Here is a 24,753-nt window from a genome sequence, read left to right as displayed (position 1 = left end):
TAAATTAGAGTGAATAAATGAAGACTCGGCACACCACTTCTGAAAGGTTGCTGACCCCTGTCGTAGATGCTCTCTCTATCGAAACTGAACTGAGCCAAAGCCCCAGAACGAACAACCATGAGCTCTAGGGAAGCTTAGCTTTAGGTGCATATATAAACTTTGCATCTTTGGCCTATTGAATGTAGAAGCTTCCAAAGAATTCTCCACTATTATTTGGAGTATAAATAAATCTTCAGGGGTTCTAAGAAAAGGACAACAGCAGAGAAACCTGAGACACCTTTGGAAACTTCACATTTCAAGGAACAAATGGGTACAACTAAAATTCACTTTAGTTTTATTAGTAGTATTGATGTAATTTGGACTCTGAAATGTGGTCTTAATTATCTCTACTTTCAACTACAATTAAAAAGCTCATAAAATACAACTAGTCCTGGCCAAATTCCAAGTATGTAATTGTAGCCTGATTTTAAGGAGAAGAAGATTAATTCCCTACTTCACAAGGGGGGTTCTGAGGCTTAATTAATTTTTAAAAAATTTTTTGGAAAGCGCTTTGAGCTCCTCTGATGAGAAGACCTATATGCTGTAAATGGAAAGCACTGTGTTATTTTGTAACTACTGACCTTCTCTCTGTGCTGTTAGCTGGTGAGGCTCCATTTCAGTGGGGAGTGAAGTGAGATCTTATTGTAAATAATAGGTGCAGAAGGTGATGGTCAGATATGGATCCTGATTAAACTTAGGCTCAGATGTGGTGTTCAGGAATGAGGCCCAGTCAGGATTGTGGTTATGGTTCAGAATTGATTAAAGTTTTGGGCTGCATTAGAACCTGAACTGGAAAACTAGCCCTATCACTCTAGAACCAAGAATACGAAAGAAAATTCAGCTCTGCTGACTTGAATCTATCCCTCACTCCCTTCCTAAAATTTCAAGGCATTTGAGGTCCCAGGAGCGTTCGTGATCTAGCAGATAGAGCACAGGCCTGGGAGTCAGGAGATTTAGATTATAGTCCAGACTATACCACTGTCTCTTTGTGTATGTTGGTCAATGTCAATATAGACTCTCTTGTATCTGTCACAGTTACCAGGCTAGCTGCACCCCCAGGCACTCTTGATCTCACTGGGTGCACCCCCGCTAGATCTCAGGTCTCGAGCCATCATCTGTCTCTTGGAATGGAATCAGGCAATTCTCCCACTCTCAGACAGGCCTTGGGTAACAGTCCCATGCGTATCAATTGTGATTTACCTCAGTAGGTCTAATTTATGTCCATACCCTGCAATTCTGTTCCTTCTGAGAGCAATGAAAGAAAAGTATCATTTATTTCAAACAAAAGTATTTCAGAGAAAATGTTTCTTAAAAAAATCAAGCAGACTGTACACATACCTAGCTTTTCCCTACATCTTATCATTCCTAGATGTGGCAAGGCCCCATTTCTTTAGACTCTCTCTGCAGCCCGTGTCCCTAGACAGCTCCTGACAAGTGATCCCCTTTTACCCAACAGAAAGGTTTTTAACTTTTTAATCTTCTTTTGATCGCTTGCCTCCCAACCTAGCAAAACAAGGTTTGCAACCCATTGGAGACAGGATCCTTGAAGTTAACAGCTTGCACTCTTGTCCTGCAAGTACACGCTTGGGGCTACTTATCTAGAACTGTTGTGTGGCTTTCCTGTTTGCTCCCCTCACAGTCCCCTATTAAGCTAGATCAACACATTCATAGAGGAAATTCTAATACCTCTCCATAGTTATATAGCAGCCTCACTTCACTGACCAAATCACTTACAGTATTCATACCATTGTTACCTATTATTCATAGATTAATAGATAGCAGCTCTACAATCCTCAGAGTGTGTATTAAGAAAAGTCTTGCACTAGAACTGGTATAAAGCCTCACGCATTGCTCACAGCAGAATCATTCCTCCTGGAGTTTCTTGGTGCACAGGGGAAACAGGCCCTAACTCTTTATGTGGTGCACTATATGTCCCACACCTTGTGTACTTATCCCATGTTGCTGTGTGCCAGATGGAGTCAAGGCCCACCTCATTCCTAACCCAAGGAGTGCAACTCCTACAGACCCTTGCATTGGGCATGCAAGGAAGAGACATCCCTTACACACTTCTGTGTGCTCATGTAAAAGTCCCTGTCAGAGTCTCACTCTTAACTCCTCTAGGCCTCAGTTACCCCATCTGTAAAAATGGGGAGACAATTCTTACCTACCTTTGTAGAGGGTTTTGAGTTTTATGGATAAAGAACTGCTAATAAGTGCAAAGCAGCAGCAGTCTATACAATAGATTACAAATCATTGATACGCTTTGTAGTGTGTGTCGGCTAAAAGGCACAATATAAATATGATGATCATCATTTACGCATTACACTTACTTTTGCAGAGACATGATGGCCAAAGAACTGGGTGATTAACTGAATGAATATTTTAAATTAATTTATATAACATGAAATTTCAGAGAGTCAACATCTGTCATAATTATACAACTTCTGTTTCCACTTGATTTTTTTGTCTCCCTTTAATTAGAAATAGTCTTCACACTGTTGCTGTATTTTATAATTCATGCTGTTCTTGTATCCTTTACCAGTTTATACTAGGAAAAGGTAGGTATCTATAAAATAGTTTTAGACAAATGCCAGTAAATACAGAAAAACATTTGATATGCTATTATAAACTTTTCCCTGTCTTTGAACTAACAAAAGATTAGTAAGGCCATTCTTTATCCTTCTCATAAAGAAGGAATAACTCTGCATTTCATAAGTGCCTAGAAAATCTAATTTAATTTTCAAAATGGATTAAAGATTTAATGAAGTATTTTAAAAGAATAGTGTACATGTGATTTCTGTTGCTATAGTTGCAACATTCTTATTTTTTAAGTACATCATCTCCCATTGGTTGTGGGAAGTCATACACCTCTGTTTCAATTAGCAAAGGTTACAGCACCCTTCTAGACAGTGAATTAGGGCTTGTCTACATGGTGCATTAGTCTGCCTCGGGGAAATAAATTCTAGTGTGCACTAGTGTGTTGTGCACTAACTGCCCCATTTGGACCCTGCTGGTGTGCAGTAAAAGTTCCCTAAAGCATGTTTAATGTAGTACTGTTTTAAAGAGAACTACATTAATGTGCACTAGGGGACTTTTAGTGCACACTAGCAGGGTCCACATGGACCAGTTAATGCACACTAGAATTTACACCCATCTGGTATGCACTGTGTAGACACGCCTTTGGTTTATGAAACGGCCACATACTGCTAAGACTTTAGACAGCTTTGTATTAGTTCAGTGGCAGCTGTGAATTACAGTGCAATCATGATAAACGGACCTTTTTAAGGCAAGCCTAGCCTGTTGATTATTCCATGACACTAAGTGAGCAAAGGTCTAATTAAGCTATTTTATAATCTTCTCTATTCTGAGCCTCAGTCAAGGCTATATGAAGTTTTTTTGGCATTTTTTCCCTTTGAACTTATGTGACTGTGCATTCTGTAATTGTCAGAATAGTTTGCAGTCATAAATAGTACTTATTTTCCATTTTGCTCTTCTGTCATCCTTAGAAATAGGCAAAAAACCCATCTTGTTTACAAGATTGCTGTGCAAACCTAGGAAATTCCAAGGTCATCATTGTAGTAACCTAGTTAAAGACAACGGAGAATTTTATAGTCAGCAAAGCAAACAAGGACAGAAATTAGAGGAGTGATTACCTCCTCCCTGCTCCCCTGTCTTCTCCTGCAGACATGAGAATAATCTGTCTAAATCACTGTAAAAGAGAGAGTCTTACTGCCAGCCATGTGGACCTGGGGATGCAGGTATGCCAAGGACAGAACTATATGGTGACTCTAATAAGACTACATCTATTAACAAGAAATATGGAGCCTATTTACTTGCACTCCAACATCAGAGCTAACAGATATAGGTCACAGTCTTACATGAGTCAGAGGTCAGAATGTCCAGTGATAAATTGTCCAGCAAGGGAAAGCTGGGTTTCTTATCTTTCCAGAGAAATCACTCCCCGATCCCTCACTGTTCATTTAGAACGACGAGGGGACCTGGAAAGTGTAGGAAAAACAGGGCAGCATGTTCATTTGATCAGGCTTATTCTTTCTAAAAATGAAATAGATACATCCATTTCCCCTCCCTCCCCCCAACACCTTATATTTGTCATTATGGAAGGAGTCTGACTTGGGTCCGCAAGCTCTCAGGTCCTAGGACCCTGCAGGGAGGGGGTGCCGGGAGGAGTCAGAGCCTGGGTCCTGCTATAACTCAGGTCCAAGCCCTATCATTCTGTACTGTGGACTCAGCTCAATCCACAGACCCGAGTCAGAAGGTCTGTGCAGTGCAGTATGGAGACTTGAGCACAGCTGTGAGACCTGAGTCCAGCAACTGTAAGCCCAGGTTTACAATGCCGTGTGAAAGCTCAAGCATGGGCTCGGAAACACCAAGTCCACAAGCCCAGGTCCCACAGACCTGGGTTTACAATGCAGTGTAGACATATCCTAAGTGACTTGCCCAAAGTCAGTGAATCTCTGACAACGAGGAATTGAACTTAGGCCTGGTCTACACTAGGACTTTAATTCGGATTTAGCTGCCTTAATCCGAATTAACCCTTCACCCGTCCACACTACAGAGCCAGTTAATTCGAATTAAAGGGCCCTTTAGATCGATTTCTGTACTCCACCTCGACGAACGGAGTAGAGCCTAAATCGATTTTGTTAATTCGAATTAGGGTTAGTGTGGACGCACACCACCGAATTACTGTATTTAAGTTAATGGGGTAGTGTGGCCGCACACTACCGAATTAATGTGGTTTAAAACCGAATTAAGGTGCTTAGTGTGGCCGCGCACAATCGAATTTATACAACCTGTTTCCCAAATTCAAATTATCTAAATTCGGATTAATCCTGTAGTGTAGACATACCCTTAGATCTCCTAAATCCTGGTCCAGCACCTTAAACACAAGTATCTGATCCCTGATAGGGCCCATTGTGTTTGAAAATGATAAGGCAGAATATTATTCTAATAATTAACTATTGATCTGCTGTGGTGCCTAGAGTCCCCACTCAGAATCAGGACCCCTTGTCCTAGGTGCTATACAAATGCATAGGAAGACAGTCACTTCCCCAAAGAGCTTGCAATCTGACCAAAGCCACAGTGCAACAAGTGTAACAAATACCAGGAAGGATAGCAGTGATAAGTCAGTTACATAGGTTAGCTACGTGCCCACCTTGACGGTTCTGAATCATTTTAAAGTGCTGTAGTATGTTACATTCCCTTTTGCCATACTTAATTGGTTGGTTTCTTAGAGGCATCACAACAGAAGTGGGTACTGAAGAGGGATTTGAAAGAAGAGATGGTGAGACCAAGAGGCTTGCATGAGCCCACAGTGAGACACAATCCGTGCCCCTGCTCTGAAGTTTACAGTCTAAATGCACAAGACAGATAAAGGATAGGAGGGCAAAGAGAGACTTAGACAAGGGACGTGACTCCTCATAGTGAGACAGCACATTAGTGGCCAAGTCAGGTCTCTGGATTTCAAATCCAATGCCATAGCCACTAGACCACAAGGGGTCTCCAGTGACAGTGCTTAAGGCTTTTTATACTCCAGAAATTGGAAATAGGGCACTATTATTGGACACACAATCCACTGAAGTTTCAATACCATATTATCATTATTTCCTTAATTAATATTTCAGTGAAAGAATAAAGTCTTTGTTCATTCCCACTTTTCCTCACCTGCTTCCTTTAAATTAAAGCCATGGGTAGAGAATATGCACTGGTAATACGTATAGAAAGCTCAGGGATAAGTGCTGGAGTGTATTCCTTCCCTGTTTGAGTCCCTCGTGCACTGTGGCTTTTTACTTTTACAAGAAGGCACACGAATGGGAGTAAGAGAAGGAGACAAAGATGGGTGTGGGTGACGGGAGATTGGGATTATTGTGGGAGCCAAGGAGAAACATGGGGGATGAGATTTACAGAGTAGAACAGGGCAGATTTGTGCCTGGGCTTGGAGAAGAAACGTAAAGATGAGTGGGCAATAAGTAATGAGAAGAGAAGGTAGGACAAGGAAATAGTAATAAAAGCTCATTTTTCATAGGTTAGCTATGTGCACAGTTGGTACACAGTGTTTTTTTTCTTAATGGAGACAAATGATAGCCACAGTCTCAGCTCTCCACCTTCCTAGTCAACTACTTTTTTTGCACAAGCTGTAGGCGTTTCATACCTCCCGGAGTACTTAATTGCTGTCTGGTAGGTAAATAGAAAGCAATCCATCTTCAGCAACCACCCACATTGATTGCACATTCCTTGCAAAATAACATATGATTTTGTGTTAGGGCAAATAATGAATTTGCAGCATCCCAGTAACTCATAAGCAGCATGTTAGCGGCCAAATTGGTACAACTGTGCTAGTGCACTAACTGTGGAGCTAACTGTAGCTCACACCACCTGCTTATTTACTTGGAATGGAACAGGAGAGTGAGCCCTCAGCCAATGGAATTGGATGAGTCTGCAGTGTGTATATCTTCTTGGTGCCAACATTTTTAGTGCCTGTATTGCCAGCAATGAATTCTCAACTGTGAGAGTTAACGTATTCTCTCCCGTCCTTATTTAACTTCTCTCCCTGTTGAAACAATACTTGATCTACCTTCATTATTGGAACAGTTTACCAAACTAGGCTTATGCTTCTATGAGTAATGATTCAAAACTCTTTTTTTTTTAAGTGCAGGACCAGGGCATTCTGATGTGATTTATAAATTCAATTAATGATTTGTGCTAATTACTGACACAGAGCAGTGATTTTGACACACTGAAAACTAGGTTTCTGTAAAGCTAAATCCATAAAATCAATCCATTCAGAGAACTTTATTAACAACATTAAAAATATGAGATCTGTATTTCATCTGATTATTAAAACATTGCAGTCCTGTGAACCTACTATTATCTCTGTATGGTTTGATTTATGTATTCACTTTGGGCTTGCTCCAAAGCCCAGTGAAGTCACTGGGAGTCTTTATATTGATTTAAATAGAGTTCGGATCAGGTCTTCAGTACTCAGATACAAATCACACAATGTCAAAGAATCACCATGACACAAACCCTCCCTCTGAATGTACTAGTAATTGTTCAATGGCATTTTTAGTTAAAGAATTATAAGACTGGTGTCTTTGAAAGCCAAGGTTAAGGAGAGCTCTCTTGGGAGCTGTTTAGGAAAGTATACATGCTAAGTGTTGGAAATACAATGATTAGAGTTCTAAGTACTTATATGTGCATTGTCTCATACTAAACCTTCCCTTTACATAGGCATTTGTCCTTGCTAGGATTCTGACTGAGTCATTTCAGAGTGACGAGTGCTTTTTAAAATTGTATGTCAATTTGATTAGATGGAAACTAGCCTATATCTTGGGCCAGGGATTTTCAAAGGAACAAAGGGTACCTCTGCACAGAGAGTGAAGGTGTGATTGTAGCACAGATAGGCATGCCCCATGCTAGCTGTAATGTAGCTAGCATGGATAACAATAGTGATACAGACACAGTGACACAAGCTGGCTAGCAACCTGAGCACATATCTAGTGTCCCCGCTCCCCCCATGGCTTATACTCAGGCAGCTAGCCCATGCTGAAATCTGTACCACCATTTTAGTCTACTACTAGTACCTATGCTTTAATCTAGCTAGTATGGGTATGGAAGGGTAACCAGAGGTCTCGATTTCATAGGGACAGTCCCGATATTTGGGGATTTTTCTTATAGGCGCCTATTACCCCCCCACCCCTGTCCTGATTTTTCACACTTACTATCTGGTCACCTTATGGTATGCCCATCCATGCTACAATCACACCTTCACTTGCAGTGTAGACATACCCTAAGAACAGTTAGGTGCCCAGCTCCCACTGAAAGTCAATGGGAACTGCGTGCTTAGCTGCCCTGTGCACGTTAGTTGTTGAGGCACTTTGATCATGTTGTTCTGATGGCTACTAAAATTTAACTCATAACTGCATATTTTTTCACTTACTCTCTCTCTCATGACATCCTTGGCATCTCGGCTCTGCAGCCCAGTCATCCCATAGTGCCTATTCCAGAAAACGAAGCACTCAGCTCCAAGGAGGTAACTGAATGACATTTGCAATTTATAACTACAGGCATCTATGCTATCTATGAGCCCCAGCTCAGAATGGCTTTTGCAGTTAAACATAACATATGGTGGCCTCAGAGGTACAGAAAGTGTACCTGCAGAAAGGATTTTGGCCCAACACATGGACTGTGTAAATGGTTGTGTTTCACTGCTATTAACAAACAAATATAGTGTGGTTTTGGATCCTGTGTTCTTCAAGAAGCTCAGGTAGCATTGTTTTCCATGTTTCTGATTTGTGCTTGTGGAAGGTTAAATGACTTGGAATGGGAACAAGTAAAACATATACAGTGAGCTTCATTTGAAAACCCAGGAGTTCACACTCTGCAGTGGCTGTGGTAAAGTAGTAGCTCCTGTTCTAAATACCAGAAGATATTGCTTTTACAGCAGCTCCTTGGGGGTGTGAACATGTTGAATATGGGAGAACACCTACCGTACCCTCTTTTAAAATACAGGGGACAACAGACAGCTCACTACAGCATGTGTTGCCCAGCACCATTTCCTTAGCTAAGGTAAAATTCAGTAACAGTGTAGTATAAGTATTGGGTGGACTAGGTCTTGAATTTGCTGGGAAATGGATTTAATGAACTAATATAGGTCTCTTCCCTCTCTAAGATGTGTGAACCTAATGCCTACCATCCCAGATTATACACACTTCAAATGAGAGCTGATGCTATCCTCTGCATGCTGCTCTTGGGACAGAGCATAATAATAATACCTAGCTCTTATATAGTGCATTTCATCAGTAGATCTCAAAGCACGTTAAAAAGGAGATCAGGATCATTATTCCCATTTTATAGATAGAGAAACAGAGGCACAGAGAGGGGAAGTAACTGACCCAAGGTCACCCGGGGGCCAGTGGCTGAGCTGGGAATAGAAACCAGGTATCCTGAGACCCAGTCTAGTGGTCTATCCACTAGGCCACACTGCCCAAAGAGATCAGCTTGTTTGTAACAGGGTTGTCAACATGAATTTAAAATCACAGTCTTGATGTTGAAATAAATCTGTATAATCTAATTAAATACCAGATGTAAGCTGTAAGCTTTGAAATGAAACTGAATACCAGATGTAATATAAACTTTGAAATGAAACTGAACATTCTTAATTAAGAAGGAAAGTTGGAGGTCTTAGTGTTGTTTTAGAAATTCACATAAAGCATAACTAACTTCGAGGAATAGCTAAATATTCACTGCAGTATGAAGTCAATGACAGTAGATGAATGGATATTGACTACTGAGGCCTCATTATATTATCCACACAATTTTGGTAATTATACCAAACCCTTTTAGATAAGTCTTATAACAGAAATAGGATCATCCCTGGCTGTTGTTTGTATATCGATTAACCCAGCTCATTTAACTTATCAGTGAAGAAAGAAAATTCTAGTCTATTAGAAAGTGCTAAAGATGAGCTGGGAATAAAATGAATGAAATGGCACTTGCCTATAATTACCACCAAATACATGGCTTCCTTACTGGTTTGAAACATTTTGGGTGGCTGATGGAGATGAAACATTGATGTATTGGAGGTATCACCTGAGGGCTTGCATGATCACTTGTTTTGTTAACAGAAACTAGCTTCGGAGCATATGATGGAGCATCTTAGTTTCCATTTAATCCCTGGACTCTACTTCTGCTCCAGGAGGCTGGGAAATGTAAAGACCCCTCCCTCTCACTTGTACTCACACTTTCACAGAAAATGAGTCAGTGACGTTTGGGGGGGGGGTGTATGCCAAATATTATCTTTCTAGTTCTCCCCCAGATTGTCAAGCCAGCCGTGTGCAGAGAGATGTGATAATGGTGGACAGCAACCTTACGGCTTGGGAGGAGAGAGGGTGCACAAAATATTGTTTCTCAGGCCAGCCCAAAAATGCAAAGGCCGGCTCTGCTTAGGTTATATCTACACAGCCCACAGTATGGATGGGTGAACTGCAGCACACACTAGCCTGCTGTGCTGTAATTCCCCCATGTGGATTCTGCAGGTGGGAACTGAAAGGTAGCTAGTTTGTGTTAACGTAGTCCTCTTTAAACAGGATCTAGGTACCATTTAGTTCATGCAGGCGAGCACATGCAGTATGCCAGTGCACACTGCAGTTCACACCCTGAAATCTGAACTGTGGGGTTTTGTAGACAAGCCCTTACTAAAATTTTCAACCTTCGCTAAGGCTGCTACTGAGCCATTCTTGCTGCTGCAAGACTGGGTCCTTTACTTTACGTTACTTATCTCCCCTAACAATGCCACTAGGAGCACATGACCTGCAAATTCCCTTCTCCCTCTTGCCATAATCTTCAGCAGTGTAAGAGGAGGAGGAGAGCAGGGAGGGCTAAACTGCTGCTGCACTGAGTCCTGCAAGCTGAATTTCTTCCCATCAGTGCTGTCTGTCCAGCCCCAGATTGGAGTTTGAGCAGCCAGTCCAAGGAGGGAACAAGGGGCCCCCTGTCTCTCAGCTCTCCCAGGGTCAACCCACTCAGTGCCCCAGCCCCAATTTGATTTTCTCTCACTTGTTAATAAATCTTATTTTTAACACAATGATGTGACTTGTGGACTGTGGGCTGGCTAACTTCACAAAGGCCCTCCTGGGAGAGAGCAAAGTTCTTCAATGCCTAGGAAGAAGTAGAAAGAGTACAAGGTGTGCCTAGAGTCCTCCCATTCAGCCTCAGTCAGAAGGATATGGACAGAGGTGTCCTCTTCCATAAGGTGCCTTGCCAGGGACCAAGAAAGTGATAGAAGTTGGTGGTGGTGCAGGAGATAGTCCCTTTATCCCACCTTTAGGACCCCAATCCTGCAGCTGGCCAGGACCTGGCCCTGGTGCAACTTAGAGCAACCTAAGCACTCTTTTAAGTTGCACTGACTGGTAATGGCTCCCTTGGGACATTCTGCTGGATGGCATCTTGCTGGAATGCAGCAGCACTGTGGCCTTGCCTCCTATTACCTGGAGACTCACCCTACCCTGGGAAATCCCCATCTGGAGAGTTATGCGGCTTTCTGCCTCCTTTTCACTGCAGTGAGAAAGAGGAGCCAGGACCTGGACCAGCATGTTTAAAGTTGCAGGAATTAAGCATCTGTTTTACTACTACTTTTTTAGAAAGTAAGAAATACACCACCAACCTTTTCTAATAGTATAGACTAATTATGGGTGTGTGTCAGTCAACTGACAAGGCCAACATTGCTCTTTCTGCTGTAATGAGCACCCCAGACCCTGCTGTCTCCCGTCTCTGCTCTCAGCAATATGGTTCTCTATATCTAAAATCATCTATAATTACATACTTAAACAAAAAAGACACATGATACAATTGATTTCTTCTCATCATATCAGCATGAGAATAAGGAAGTTTGAATAGTCTGGCGCTGTAGGAAACACCAACATCTTTGTCTTATTTTTTTTGAAGGGGCAGATTGTGCGTGGTTGCCAGCCCCTCATTTTGTAACGCATTTTATTTTCCCCAAAGAGAAGTATTAATTTAAAAAAAGGTTCCAAGCTCGATTCAGAATAACTGTGTTCTATTTTTCATGCAACTTTAGTTTCATTCTGTAGCAGCACCAAGTAAATCAGCTCTGCCTCCCACCTGTGAAAGCAAAAAGACAAGCAAAGGAAAACTTCCAGACAGTGAAAGCCCTCTCTGCAGTGAGCGCTTTTCACTCAGAGTGGACATGAGGGATACTCCTGCGAAAACCAGCTAAGAGGTACACCATAATGCTAATTAGTTATCATATGTTACTGTGCCCCAATTTATAGTGTGCCAGGGTTATGATGCACATATTATATTATAGTTAGTCTAAGAATACCTTGAATTGAGTCTGGCTATTGAGTCTCTGAAAACCATATCCACATGGAATTATAAAGCTTCTGCAGGCGTTGAGCACGTGTGCTTATTATCATCATATTAAAACATATAAGGCATTGGAATTCTGTTATAATTAAGTTCTTTAACCAATTTCCATCATAAAGACACCTTAGGTACTTATGATCTTTCCTGAGTTAATGCATTTGTTATTCTGTCTGTGATCTCAATGGATATGTCTACACTGTGATTAGACAACCGTGACTGGCCTGGGTCAGCTGACTCAGGCTCTCAGGGCTTGGACTGTGGGGTTGTATCACTGTTGTGTAGACTTCTGGGCCTGGTCTGGAGCCTGGATTATAGGACTTTATTGGGTGGGAGGGTCCCAGAGTTCGGGCCTGAGCCCAGATGTCTACACAACAATGAAACAGCCCCACAGACTGAGCCCCATGAGCCCGAGTCAGGTGGCATAAGCCAACTGCAAGTTTTTCTTTGCTGCGTAGACAGACTCCATGAGGTCCTGGGACCGTAAGTCTGAGCTGTGGGTTGGCTGTGGGTGATTTGTGTGTAGATGGAAAGGGGGATAAGGTTTGAGCCTGAGTTTGAACCTTGGGCTTACATTGCACTGTAGACATACCCTAAAGCATCTACAGTAATTATTGGACATCTGGCATCCTGTTAGATGAGGTCTCAACACACACACACACACACACACACACACACACACACACACACACACAAAAGGGGAAAATCCTGGCTACATTGACGTCTCTGGAGCCAGGATCTAACCCAGCATGTCAATCATTCATGAGGCTTTAAAAAAGGAGGCCCAGTCCTGCTCCCATTGGAGCCACTGACAACATTTCATGACTGAATTTAATGTGAAAAGCTGTGTAATGTATAAAACCTATGAAAGTGTGAATACAGGCCACAGTGCATTACTCTTAGGACATGCCTACAGGCCACTTTACCGGTATAGGAATACCAGTATACTATACCAGCAAAGCGCTTCTAGTGCAGATGTAACTATACTGGTAAAGCTGCACTATGTATCGGTATAACTTATTTCAACCCCACATGAGCAAAACACGCTATAAGTGGTAAAAGCGCAGCTTTGATGGTGCAGCTGCATCTTCACTACAGACTTCTGCCAGCACAGCTATTTCGGTCAGGGATGTGAAAGGGATGATTGACATCTAACCAACATAGTGTTACTACCGGAAGTCTGTAATGTATACATAGCCTCAATCTTTATTTACCTAAGGGATGTTCCAGGTCAAAGACCAGTATTAATTATTCATAATAATCAATAGGTTCTATATATATGGAATTTTACAAAGGGTAAGATGTGCCCATCATATAATAGATGTAATATGGACCAAGTTTTTAAAATTTTCAAATTTTTAACCCAAACTCCAGTTTTAGAGGCATAGTGCTTTCTAACAATTAACGGTGGGTACAAATGATAGCAGTTACACCCCTAGTTACCTACGTTGTTGGAAAAATCCAAGAGTTAGGCAAAAACTATCACTGTAGAGTGCCTAATTTCAGTGCCAAAGTATAGATTTAAGAGACCATTTTTTTTTGTCTCCAGCTGACCTTTCTTGCACTTGAGGCTAGGCTGTAATAGCTACTACTCCTACATCCTGTACAAGCCTAGGTTTGTGGTGAAATGAGTAGCCAGGGGGCAGACAAGATGAGTGAGCACTGGACCTGCAGTATCAACAAACTGGGTTTCCATGACGCAGGCCAGCTCAGATGCCTTTTTTGTGTTGATAAAGGCTACTGCAGTAGACTCTATATAGCCGTGTGCTGGGGCCTCCCCTCTCCACCAGGTTGTTCCCAACTCTGTCTAGCGAGGCAGGAATTCACCCAGGAATCGTTCCAACACCCAGATTTATGCCAGCGTCTCTCTTAGCATGTAGAAACCCTCGGTGTCATTGCAGAGAGGCAATGGGAGTATAGCATACATTTCAAATGCCTAAAAGGAACTCTGCTTCCACCAGTCACAATCTTGGCTGCCTCTTCCACCTCAGCTCTTTAGTTCTGGGTTAATTTGCTTTGGACTCTGTCTGATTCTTATGTGCAAAGCAGGCTCATAAGCCCACACATTCAGACAGGTTCCCCGGACCTGTCCCCAGCCCCAAGCTCAGCCCCTCAGCCTGCTGTGTCCTGCAGCACAGCACATGCCCTCTTCTGTAGTCTACACTTTCCAAAAAGGCAATCTCACCCACCAGACAGAGGAGAGTTGGCAGCAGGAATTAGGGGTGGGATTTTCTGCCTGCTCTATAGCCAGCCAGGGTTCCTGGAGGGCATGTGAGGTCAGCATCTCCTACTGAGGATCTGGGGGTAGGGCAGCCTTCATAGCACTGCTGCTGATGATCTGTGGAGTTTGGGCTCCACAGCGGTATATAAGGGACTAGTAAGCAGTAAGGTGTTCATAGATAGTATTGTGGAGACCACAATAATGGATTTAGGCAATATGTGGTATCAGACAGCGGGACAATAGTAGCTGTAATACACCCCCACAAAACACAACCCAATGCAACAAACAAACCTGCCCTCAATCCCATGAGATACTTTTTAAAGTACAGAGACCCCTGAGCACAATGGTCTCCAGAATGTGAACTGTATTTTTTTTACTCCTTATTTTGATAAAATATTGTTATGAACTGGGTGAAACCTTGTTATGGGGTGAGTTAAAACTTCATTTAGAATAATGGGTGCATGAATGCATCCTTCAATTAACCTAAGTGTAAGGATAAATTAATCCCAATCTCACACTTAAAACAAAAGGGTTATGTGCACCTGCCCAGGAGTTTTGGACTGTGTGGGTGGAGGGGCTTTGGCTTTCTGTGGCTGAGTGGCACGGGAGGGAAGGTGGAACACAGAACCAGAGAGAGACAGAGACAGCCTGACGAAATCCAAGCAGAAGCCTTTAAGCATGATGCAACCCTGAGAGAAACCGAGAGAGAGGTTCTAGGTCCGGGGTGCTGGCTGAAGAGAAACATGGGCCTGTAAGCTAAGAAACTGCTCCTTTTGCCTTTGGTTCCTCCTGCGTTCTCAGAAGCAGGATTTTGTACATTCCTTGTAAATAAACAAGATTGTATCCAAGTAAATTCTAGGCTCCATCATCAATTTCTATTCCCAACTGGAACATTCCAAGGCACCGAACGTTTGACTAGCTGCTCGGGTCAAAAAGGGGTAACGCTATTTTGGGTCAAACTGTATCATTCCTCCCTGAAGCAAAACTTCCATTGACACCAGTGAGTTCTGACTGAGCAACGCCTGCAGCACTAGGTCCATTCAACATTTCTGTAACAATTTAGCTAAATTAAAACATAATGAACCTTTAAATGAACACTAAAAGTATGAGCCTCCACCACTTAAGCTAAAGGACTAAGACTCCCGAGTGTTAACTGTAGCAGGCTCATTATCTTTTTAAATGGACCAGCCTCTAGAGTGGGACAATGACCTACATTCTCCTAGTGTGCATTAAAAAAGCAAGTAGGAACAAATTATGTTCATTTGCATCCATGTAAATCTCAAATAAATCCACTGAGATCAATGGAATTACTCTGTATCTACAAGAATGTAATAGAGCAGAATTTGGTCAATACTCTTTGCCAGCTTCAATGACATTTGTGCATGCTTTAGGGAAACAGAAATCGTTATTAGTACATTGTGATGCAAGGCTATTATTAGGACATCATAATATTAGAGGAAAAAATAAGTATTGCTTTATACTTCTGTATTTTTATATTTTTGTATTCCTAAAATATTTTCTAGATTAAAAATTACAGGGAAGACGTTACTTAGCCACTTTCCACAGTCAGTTCAAATGCAAAATCTCTGAAAAGATAATAATGCTTATACCATGTAAATTTGACATAGATTAAGTGTGAAACAACAGCATGTTATTTTAACTGCCATACCCCTGAATTCTATCTGTTTCTCATAGATGGATTTTGTACTGGTTTGATTTAAATAATAATAGGACTATTTTATACTGCTCTCAGAAAAGGGAAGCTGCTCTGAAACAGGTATTTTAAATGATAGCATAAAACCTTCACCAAAGAAAGTGAATAGTATACTGATGTATAACTAATTAGACTTCACACTAATTTGTATCTGCCCATGTGTTCTCTGAGTTCATAATCACTGTATCTATTGAAATTGATTTCTACTCTAAAAGGCATGATCCTGCAAACACACAGGGAGTAACTTTACTCACTTGAATAATCCTATTTAAGTCAATAGGTGTAATTAATAGTTTGGTGATCATGAGTGCAGAGAACTTTCTTTTTAAAAAGATGAGATCAAGGGGAGTCCTCCTATGGGTAAAGTTATCCACGAATAAAGTGTTTGTAAGATTAGGCCTATATACCATACTGCAGCTTCTGTTCTTTTCTGCACATCATTTTCTCTCTTCCCCTTTTTTGTCTCCTACAGACTGCCAATGAGAGAGGTTCTGTCTAGCTGCCAGGGCAAGTATTTTTTTTTTTTAAACTGTCTTGGTTACAATCTGACCACTAAAATGTACCCACAACTAAAGCTAGGCAAAATGTTTCAGCTGAATCTTTTTTCCAGAAAAAAAATGAAGATACTTAGATCGACTGAAACATTTTGCAAATTTGTGTCAATTTCATTGAATAATTCTTATTCTTATTGTTATTATTTGATTAGCCACATGCTGAAAAACTTTTGTGTGGGGTTGAACCCAGATTTTTTCCAGGTTTTTGGAACTGTCAGCGTCCTGAAAAAAATGAGTTATACTAACAGCTCTACTACCCACAACTTCAACTTCACTTTAAGAAAGTTTTTCTGTGCTCACATAATATAATAGAATGTTTTAGCTGTATATTTTTGTCATAATCTTAATTAGTTTAATTTGGGTATGTTCCATCCATGACTGATCTTTCCAACAGTAACCATTAACATATCATTCTACTTAGTGGCACTATACAGTTAAATTTATATTCTAAAGTGACTATTTTTAAAGGTAACTTGGTAAATCAGTTGCATAATTAAAACAGATGCTTTTTGAATTATTACTTATTTTTACAGCTTTTATTTCAAATTTTACAGCTAAAAGTGAGCTAGGCACTAGTATTTATTCAAAGACATGGTCCCTTCCCCAAAGACCTTACAATATACTTTTAGGTGTGACATGAGTAGGAGCAAGCAATAGGGAAGATGAGGTGAAGAATGACAAAGGTTATAGTATTTACTCTGTTATGGTTTTGCACACATCAGGATAGTTCCATTAAAGTTAATGATTTATTATGGTAAATTAACATAGTTCTTGCAGACAGTACATTATGCTTGTGTGTAGATACAGAACATTGTGTATTTATCAGCCAGACTCTCAGGTGGTGTATGTTGGGGTGGCTCTGTTGTTGTCAGAGGAGCTATACTTATTTATACCACCTGAGGATCTGGTCCTATATAGTTTTTGTGTTCTAGTTACCGGTACATGCATGTGAAAATTCTTCTTTTCTTTTGCAGCTGTAAATTAGGATCAGAAGCTAAAACTGTAGAGTATTTTGAAGCCTGTTGCAATGCTGAAATGAAATCAGTGCCTCAAGTGGATTTAAATGTTGTTTTTTTAAATGTTGCTTCCTTTTGTATTAACTGCAATGCAGCAGTAGCACTCAGAGCTATTTTTAAGAGATAATCTAGAAAGTACCAGCAAAAAGAGCCCCACAGATACAGAAATGAATGTGGCAAATCTACATACAGTGTCCTGAAATGTTTGCTGTAGTTTTAATGTATGCCGCAAAGCACACATCACGTTTTCTTTAGAAAACAAGTTATATTTTGAAATTAAATAAACTTGGTGTGTGTGTGTGTGTGTGTGTGTGTATATCTATCTATCTATATATATATACTGAAAAGTGTTTGTTGTGATTCATTTTCTGCATAAATCCATTTCCAAACATTAACTAATGAAGACTTACCAGCTCTCCAGGAAATTCTGCTCCCCCATCCTGAAACCTTTCCCCCCAACTGATCTGTAATATTTTACACTAAAGTCTAAACATCAGGAAATTTGGAGCAAAAAGGACACCAGTAGTTAGGCGAAAGAGGTGTCACAGTTCAGGGCAACTGCACCTGTATTCCCCTTCTATGGTCTAGCAAAGGCACCCACTTATCAGCTCTCAGCTCCTCAGCCATCACCTCTCTTGAGCAGAGACCAGCAGGGTTCCCTGCCTACATTGTGAGTTCCCCAGCTGCCTTAGCAGGCCTGCCTTGTTTTCTCCCCAGGGGCTATAAACAGCATAATTGCCCAAAGTTAGAAGTTACCATACAGTCTTTCTAAGCAAGTACATTATTTTTAAGGTTAAAACATTACAGAAAAAATATTAAACATAGTAAAAACCTACACACATGCTAGTAAGCTTATCAGAGATCACCCCAATTCCCTCCAGGGTTCTGGCAGGTGATCACACAGGGGTTTTTCTGTGGTTACAAGTTCATAACAGCTTTTGCTCACAACAAGAATCCTCATGAATCTGTGAGTCACTCCTTTTTATACAGTTTGCCCTTTGATTTTGGGACCCTGTGAACAGGTAATCAGCAGACAATGGATTTCTCCTTAGGACATAGCTTCAAAATGTTGGATTTACATTCCCTTCTACCCAAGTATTTCCTAGGAAACCCACTTACCTAAAAGTTCATTCTTGTCTGGCACCATTGTTTAAAAGTCCTCTGATGCACCAGGATTTACATTAGTCATGTCTCCTCCCTTGAGACAGTACATACAACCCCAGAAACTACATACATTTTGCATTTATAACACTCTGGACTCCACAGTTAATTAAATTTGATTCAATAAAGTTTGTCCAGGATATTGCATGGAAATTGCCATTTCTGTAACAGGGATTGGTGGAGATATCAGGAACTATTACACTGAATTCTTTTCTCAAGAGACTAATGGTAACAGGTGTTAAGAGCATACCTCTTGAGAAAAGTACAGCCATCAAATAGATGGCAAAAATGACTGAGGAGAGCACTTCAGTGAGTTCAAGAGGCTGTTTCAGAATATAGATTAAGAAATAGGTATAGGAGTGAATACATTGACAAAAAGAAGCAAGAAATGCAAAAATAAGTGGGTATAATGGGTCAATCTCGTTCTAAAGAGTTCTTAGGTTTGTTTTCATTCAGCCACTGAACGAAAACAAATTAGATCATACAGATTTTTATATTTATTTTTAAAATAATGCTTACTGTGAACGTCAATGCAAAAGATCAAATAGCCTCTATGCTCCATTTCTGAGAACAATGACTCTTAAGTTTCTGGACTTTTAGTAACTCTTCTTTCCCATTCTCCTAAGGCTTCACTTTTCTTGTGAGATTCTTCAGAGACTGATTTCTTTTTTATGCTTGCATTTTATCTTTGTAAATCCCAAATCCCATGGGGCTGATCTGCATATCTAGCAGAGATTATTATTCTATCAGGATGTTTTAAACTTTAAATAAGTGAATCTTTGTGGACTGAAGCTCATAAGTGGAGGGAATGCAAAGAAGATAAAAAGCTCTTGGAGGAACAGTAAGTTACAAAAATCAAATTTTTTCACTATCTCCTTGTTTTGTGAGTTTCTTTATCCATGTATATTTAAAAAAAAACATTTTCTATGGCTGTGGAAATGGCTTCTTTCAACCAATGAAAAGGGAGAGTATATTGGCAATTACAGTCTCATGATCCTATCCCTAATAAAAGAATAGAAAAAATATTTATTTTAAGGAAAGCTTATGAATAGCAACTCCCACCAGAAGAAACTGAATTGCTTTTTCAATAGAACTATAAAATTAATGGGTGGAGAGTATAACATATTTGGTCCAGGTTTTGTGGTCTTTACACAGTGTTTATTCAGTCTTTGCTCAGGTAAACACCCATTGATCCTAGTGAGGATACTTTCTTTCACTGTTACAAACACACAGTAAATGCAATTTCTGTATTGTGCTGAAGCAACCACACCTTAAACACACTTCTGCTGCCCTGTGGCTGCTTTGAGCCACACCACTGGCACAAACCAGCCTTAAAGGTGGTCAAAGTGGCCAGCTGGGGACTTTACAAGCACAAGGAAATCCCTTGGTGTTATAGAGGCTTAGGGGAGACTAGGGATGTTTTGAAAGGTGCAGTTAGGGATCTGGTCAGAGTTCTGTGTTCTAGCAATTCCTGGCTGCTGCATCAGACTGAAGTCTCGAACCAACACATACGAGGTAATGGGTGGCACCCAAATATGTCAGAGGGTGGCACCTAGATACATCGGGGTAATATGTAATTTGCTTGTATCTGTGTATAAAGATGTATCTCAGAGGAAGTGTCTTTGTCTGGCCTAGGGGATAGTGGAAAGTCCCACCAGTAACTGAGCTAGTCCATTGTAAGAGGCATACATGTGTTCGTGTACCTGTGACGATTGACCCAGGGCATTAGGACCGTGCTTTGTCGACAATAAACTTGACCAAGTTCTTTTGCTACGAATCGAGTCTGTGGATTTATTAGGTTGTTCGATCGGAGCCTGCTATCTCCACTATTTGCGCAGAGCTGGGACAGCATGCTGAAAGAACACACACACAGCCAAACATCTGACCACAGTGCTAGCCCCTATCATTGGAGAATTTAAGTACACTATGAGCAAATATGGGGGGGAGAGGGGAGGAGAGGGAAGGTCTCTACCTGATACACTGAAAGATCTTACATGAGTCAGCAGTGTGTAATGGCTAAGGTGCTGGACTGGGAGCCATAGACCTGGATTCTATTCTTGGCTTCTGACATGTGATGTTAGACAGGTCACCTCACCTCCCTGGACTTCTATTTTTCTTTTCACCCTTTGACTGCCTTGCCTAACTGCGTTGTCAGTTATTCAGGGCAGGGACTGTCTCTCATTGTATGTTTGTACAGTGCTCAGCACAATGAAGCCTTGAGCTGAGTTGGGGCCTCTAGGTACTACTGTGCAAATAAATTTAACAATAACAGCCACTCAGCCACATCAGAAATTGGGCTAAGATCAGGTAGAAAATGAATAACTTTCTGAAAAATTAACCTTGCTAATGACACTCTTCTCAAGCACTGCTGACAGCTGCCTGGTGGAACCTTGGTGGCAGTTCAGCTTGTGTGCCTGTGATAATGGGATGAATTTTCAGAGTGCCTGCAATGTCTATTTTCAGCTCTGAAAATTCTCCCAAGTATGAGAACATCAAAAACTGAGCACGCCCCTTCTGGATTGTTTCCATATGGCACCATCTGCAGTGTCTCCTTTAACAACTGTAATTCTTTGCTTCCAATGTGCCTCTTTTAGAGTGTGAATTGTAGGCAGGCGCTAACCACGCTGTCACTTTCTAGCTGTAATGCCATGATGTACTTCTGAAGGGGTCTAGATAGTGAGGCCTTAATGGAGGTGATCAGGTGATTAGAAATGAGATTTTAAAGATGGCCAGGATGATGGTTCAAATATGTCAAATGCCGTTTTGAAATAATACGCCGTGGAAAATCCCATCAATATAATCATGCTTGAGTTGGGTAATTTCAATGGTCACTCACTGTACGTCTCTAAGGAAAATGCTGAGTAATATGGCAAATACTTAAGTACCCAATAAATCTGTGCTGCATTTTTAATCTCTAGGGCCTGGTCCAAAGCCCACTGAAATCTTTCCATTGACTTCAGTGCATTTGAATCTGGCTCAACTGCCAAGATATTGTGCTTAATTATAAAGGAGGAGAACTGGGTCCTGAATCTTAGCAAGAATTTTCATATTTTCACTAGATCAATCTCCAAGGGAAGATTAATACAGGAACTGTATTAAACACTTACTGTAAACACTTACTTACTGTAAGTGAACTTTTTGCCTGTGGGATCTCACAGCATGAGTGTGGGAGTCGGACAGATTTTTACTTACAAAGAAAACAGTTGAACTCTCCAAAAAAGTATGCTGAACCACATTAAATGATGCTCAGGTATTGTTCAGGATTACACATAAACCAACCAAGGGCAGGAAAATCAGCTTATGCTGACTACAGTACCATAGCCTGTGTTGCAAAACAAAGGTGTTTGGAATGTTTTCATTTGTACACTCCTTTAAAAGACATTCTTTTTTAATATTTGCAAGCCAGTTCACCTTCATCCCAAACAGTCTTCACCCTGAGCAACTCTGTCAAGTTTCATCCTTGAGCATCTGTCAACAGTTGACTATGGATCTTTAAAAACAGAGGTTTGTAATTGGAAATACAAACATGTCTTTTCTGTGCTGGCTGGTATCACTATAACATATAGCAACTTTGGAAGCTTGCTTTTCTTCTCATGCTTATTCAGAGAAAAGTAGTAACTTTGCAAGGTTTTTTCCCCAAGGAGGCATAGGAAAAGATCAAAGACCTGATTCTCGCTAACATCAGTGTAAACCAGGAGTAATTTTTACTGATGTGAGGGAATCAGGACCATTATCTCTAGGAAGCAGCTCACTGCAATTCCTGTGAACATATCTTTTCTGAGCTCCAGTGCAAAATGTATACACAACGAATCATTGCATTTTAACAATAGAATCTTAAAAAAATGTCCAGATGTTAATATTAGAAGGGCAAACATTTCAAGTCTAAAGCCATGTCTACACTACAAAGTTAAGTCAACTTCATGTAAGTCAACATCGAGCCTCCAATTTAAGCAAGTTGATCTTGCATGTAGCTGTCCCACAGTGCATGTAGCTGAGTGTAATTTTGGGTTGGGCTTGCAATGACTTATGGGACCAAAACATTGGTGCGGGTGGTTATGGGAGCATGGCGTTAGCCTCCCATGATGCACTTACCTCTCTCCCTGAAATCAACAGCAAACAAACCAAGCCTTTTTCGTGCCTTTTTTTGTAAGCCTGGGTTACCCATGTGGATGCCATAGCATGATAAGCATGGCCCGCGGTCAGCTGTACACTATTGTGCTGAGCATTACAAACACCTCATGCCTTATCCTGCAGTATTTACACAGCCGATACAGGAGCTGCCGCACGGAACAATGTGATGCCATGCAAGCAACCCTGCTGGAAGACATAGAGTGGAGCAATTCGCAGTTGCTGGCTACTCATGCATCACCTTGACATGGCTGAGTGACGTTTCTGGGCCCAGGAAACAAGCACTGACTGGTGGGACCATATCGTTATGCAGCTATGGGATGACGAGCAGTGGCTGCAGATCTTTTGAATGCATAAGGCCACTTTCCAGTACAGTGTGAAGAGCTTTCCCCAGCCTTGAAGCACAGCAATACTAAAATGGGAGCTGCTCTGACAGTGGAGAAGCGAGTGGAGATAGCTCTGTGGAAGCTTGCAAGGCCAGACTGCTACCAATCAGTGGGGCATCAATTGGAGTGGGTAAATCTACCGTGGGATTTGCTGTGATCCAAGTTTGCAGGGCCATCAACAGACTTCTGCTAAGAAGGGTAGTGACTCTGGGCAATGTGCAGGACATAGTGGATGGTTTTGCCAGGATGGGGGTTCCCTAACTGCAGTTGGGCGATGGAATGCATATCCCTATCTTGGCACCAGACCACCTTGGCAAAGAGTACATAAACCAAAAGGCGTACTTCTCAATGGTGTTGCAAGCGCTGGTGGATCACGGGCTGTTTCACCAACATCAACGTGGGATGGTTGGGAATGGTGCACGACGCGCACATCTTTAGGAACACAGGTCTGTTCAGAAAGCTGCAAGCAGGAACTTTCTTTCCAGACCACAAAATAACCATTGGTGATGTTGAAATGCCAATCATGCTCTTGGGAGACCCAGCCTACCCCTTGTTCCCATGGCTCACAAAGCCGTACACCGGCAGTTCAACCATAGGCTGAGCAAGTGCAGAACGGTGGTGGAATGTGCCTTTCGACGTTTAAAAGGTCACTGGTGTAGTTTGCTTACTAGGTTAGACCTCAGTGAAAGCAATATCCTCATTGTTATTGCTGCCTGCTGTGTGCTCCATAATATCTGTGAAACAAAGGGAGAAAAGTTTCCTCTGGGGTGGGAGGTTGAGGCTTATTGTCTGGCAGCCAATTTTGAGCAGCCGGACACCAGGGCAATATGAAGAGCACATTGAGGGCCTCTGCATCTGTATGAGGCTTTGAAAACCATCTTCAGCAATGAGCCAGAGTAATGTGACACCTATGTGTGTTGTTCCTTACCAAACTGTCCCCTCCATTGTATTTTCTCCCCTGTAAACTCCACCTCCACCAACCACCATGTGTTGAATGAATAAAGAACCTTTTCTCCGCAATCTATTAAGAGACACTGAGACAGCAAAGAAAAGTAAGATAACCTGGGGAAAAAGGGTTGATAACACTGGGGGTGGGGGGAGAAACAAGGAAAGCTTGCTTACAGATGCACTGCAATCAAAGATGTGGGAATGGGCACCTTCTGGTCCTTGTACCCTTCCCTTGAGTGCAAGGGATACCAAACTTTTTCCTTCCCTCCCCCCACCCCCGTTATAGGATATTTGGGGGAGGAGAATGTAGAACTGGGCAATGATGGCAGCAGGTTCAGCATAGGCTGCAGAGGAACTCTAGCATATGGCTGCCTTTCTTGAACCTCAACCAGACACCTCAACATGTCTGATTGCTCCTTCATAATCCACACCATATCTTCTTGTGTGGCGCGCTCTTGTTCCCTGCATGCTCTCCTGTCCTCCCTGTCCATGTCCAGGTTCTCGGACAGTGTAATTCGTCATGCTCTGAGCTCTGTCTTGTCACACTCGGAGGCGCACATTAACTCATTGAACATGTTCTCCTGAGTCTTATTTTTCTGCCTTCTAATCTGGGAAGTCTCTGTCCCAATGTGGAGGATGTGCTGATGGACAAGGTTTCAGCTGCAAAGAATGCAAAGCACGAGGG

At 41.5% G+C, this 24,753-nt stretch overlaps 1 protein-coding gene across 1 annotated transcript in view; it reads left to right on the top strand.

The window, feature by feature from the left end:
• The window catches only part of MLIP (muscular LMNA interacting protein), a 174,968-nt gene extending 157,292 nt beyond the window's left edge, over window positions 1–17,676 (top strand). Inside the window, exons 14-17 of the mRNA XM_024220440.1 lie at window positions 8,036–8,089; window positions 11,636–11,797; window positions 16,348–16,382; window positions 17,404–17,676. Coding sequence (XP_024076208.1) covers window positions 8,036–8,089; window positions 11,636–11,794 — 213 coding nt within the window. The 3' untranslated portion in view covers window positions 11,795–11,797; window positions 16,348–16,382; window positions 17,404–17,676. The remainder of the gene's footprint in view (window positions 1–8,035; window positions 8,090–11,635; window positions 11,798–16,347; window positions 16,383–17,403) is intronic.
• Window positions 17,677–24,753: the final 7,077 nt, after the last annotated feature.

Source organism: Terrapene carolina, unplaced genomic scaffold (assembly GCF_002925995.2).
Source record: "Terrapene carolina triunguis isolate 2854851 unplaced genomic scaffold, T_m_triunguis-2.0 Scaffold42, whole genome shotgun sequence".
NCBI lineage: Eukaryota > Metazoa > Chordata > Testudines > Emydidae > Terrapene > Terrapene triunguis.
The sequence above is the reverse complement of the archived record's forward strand: the minus strand, read 5'-3'. Positions and strand labels throughout refer to the sequence as shown.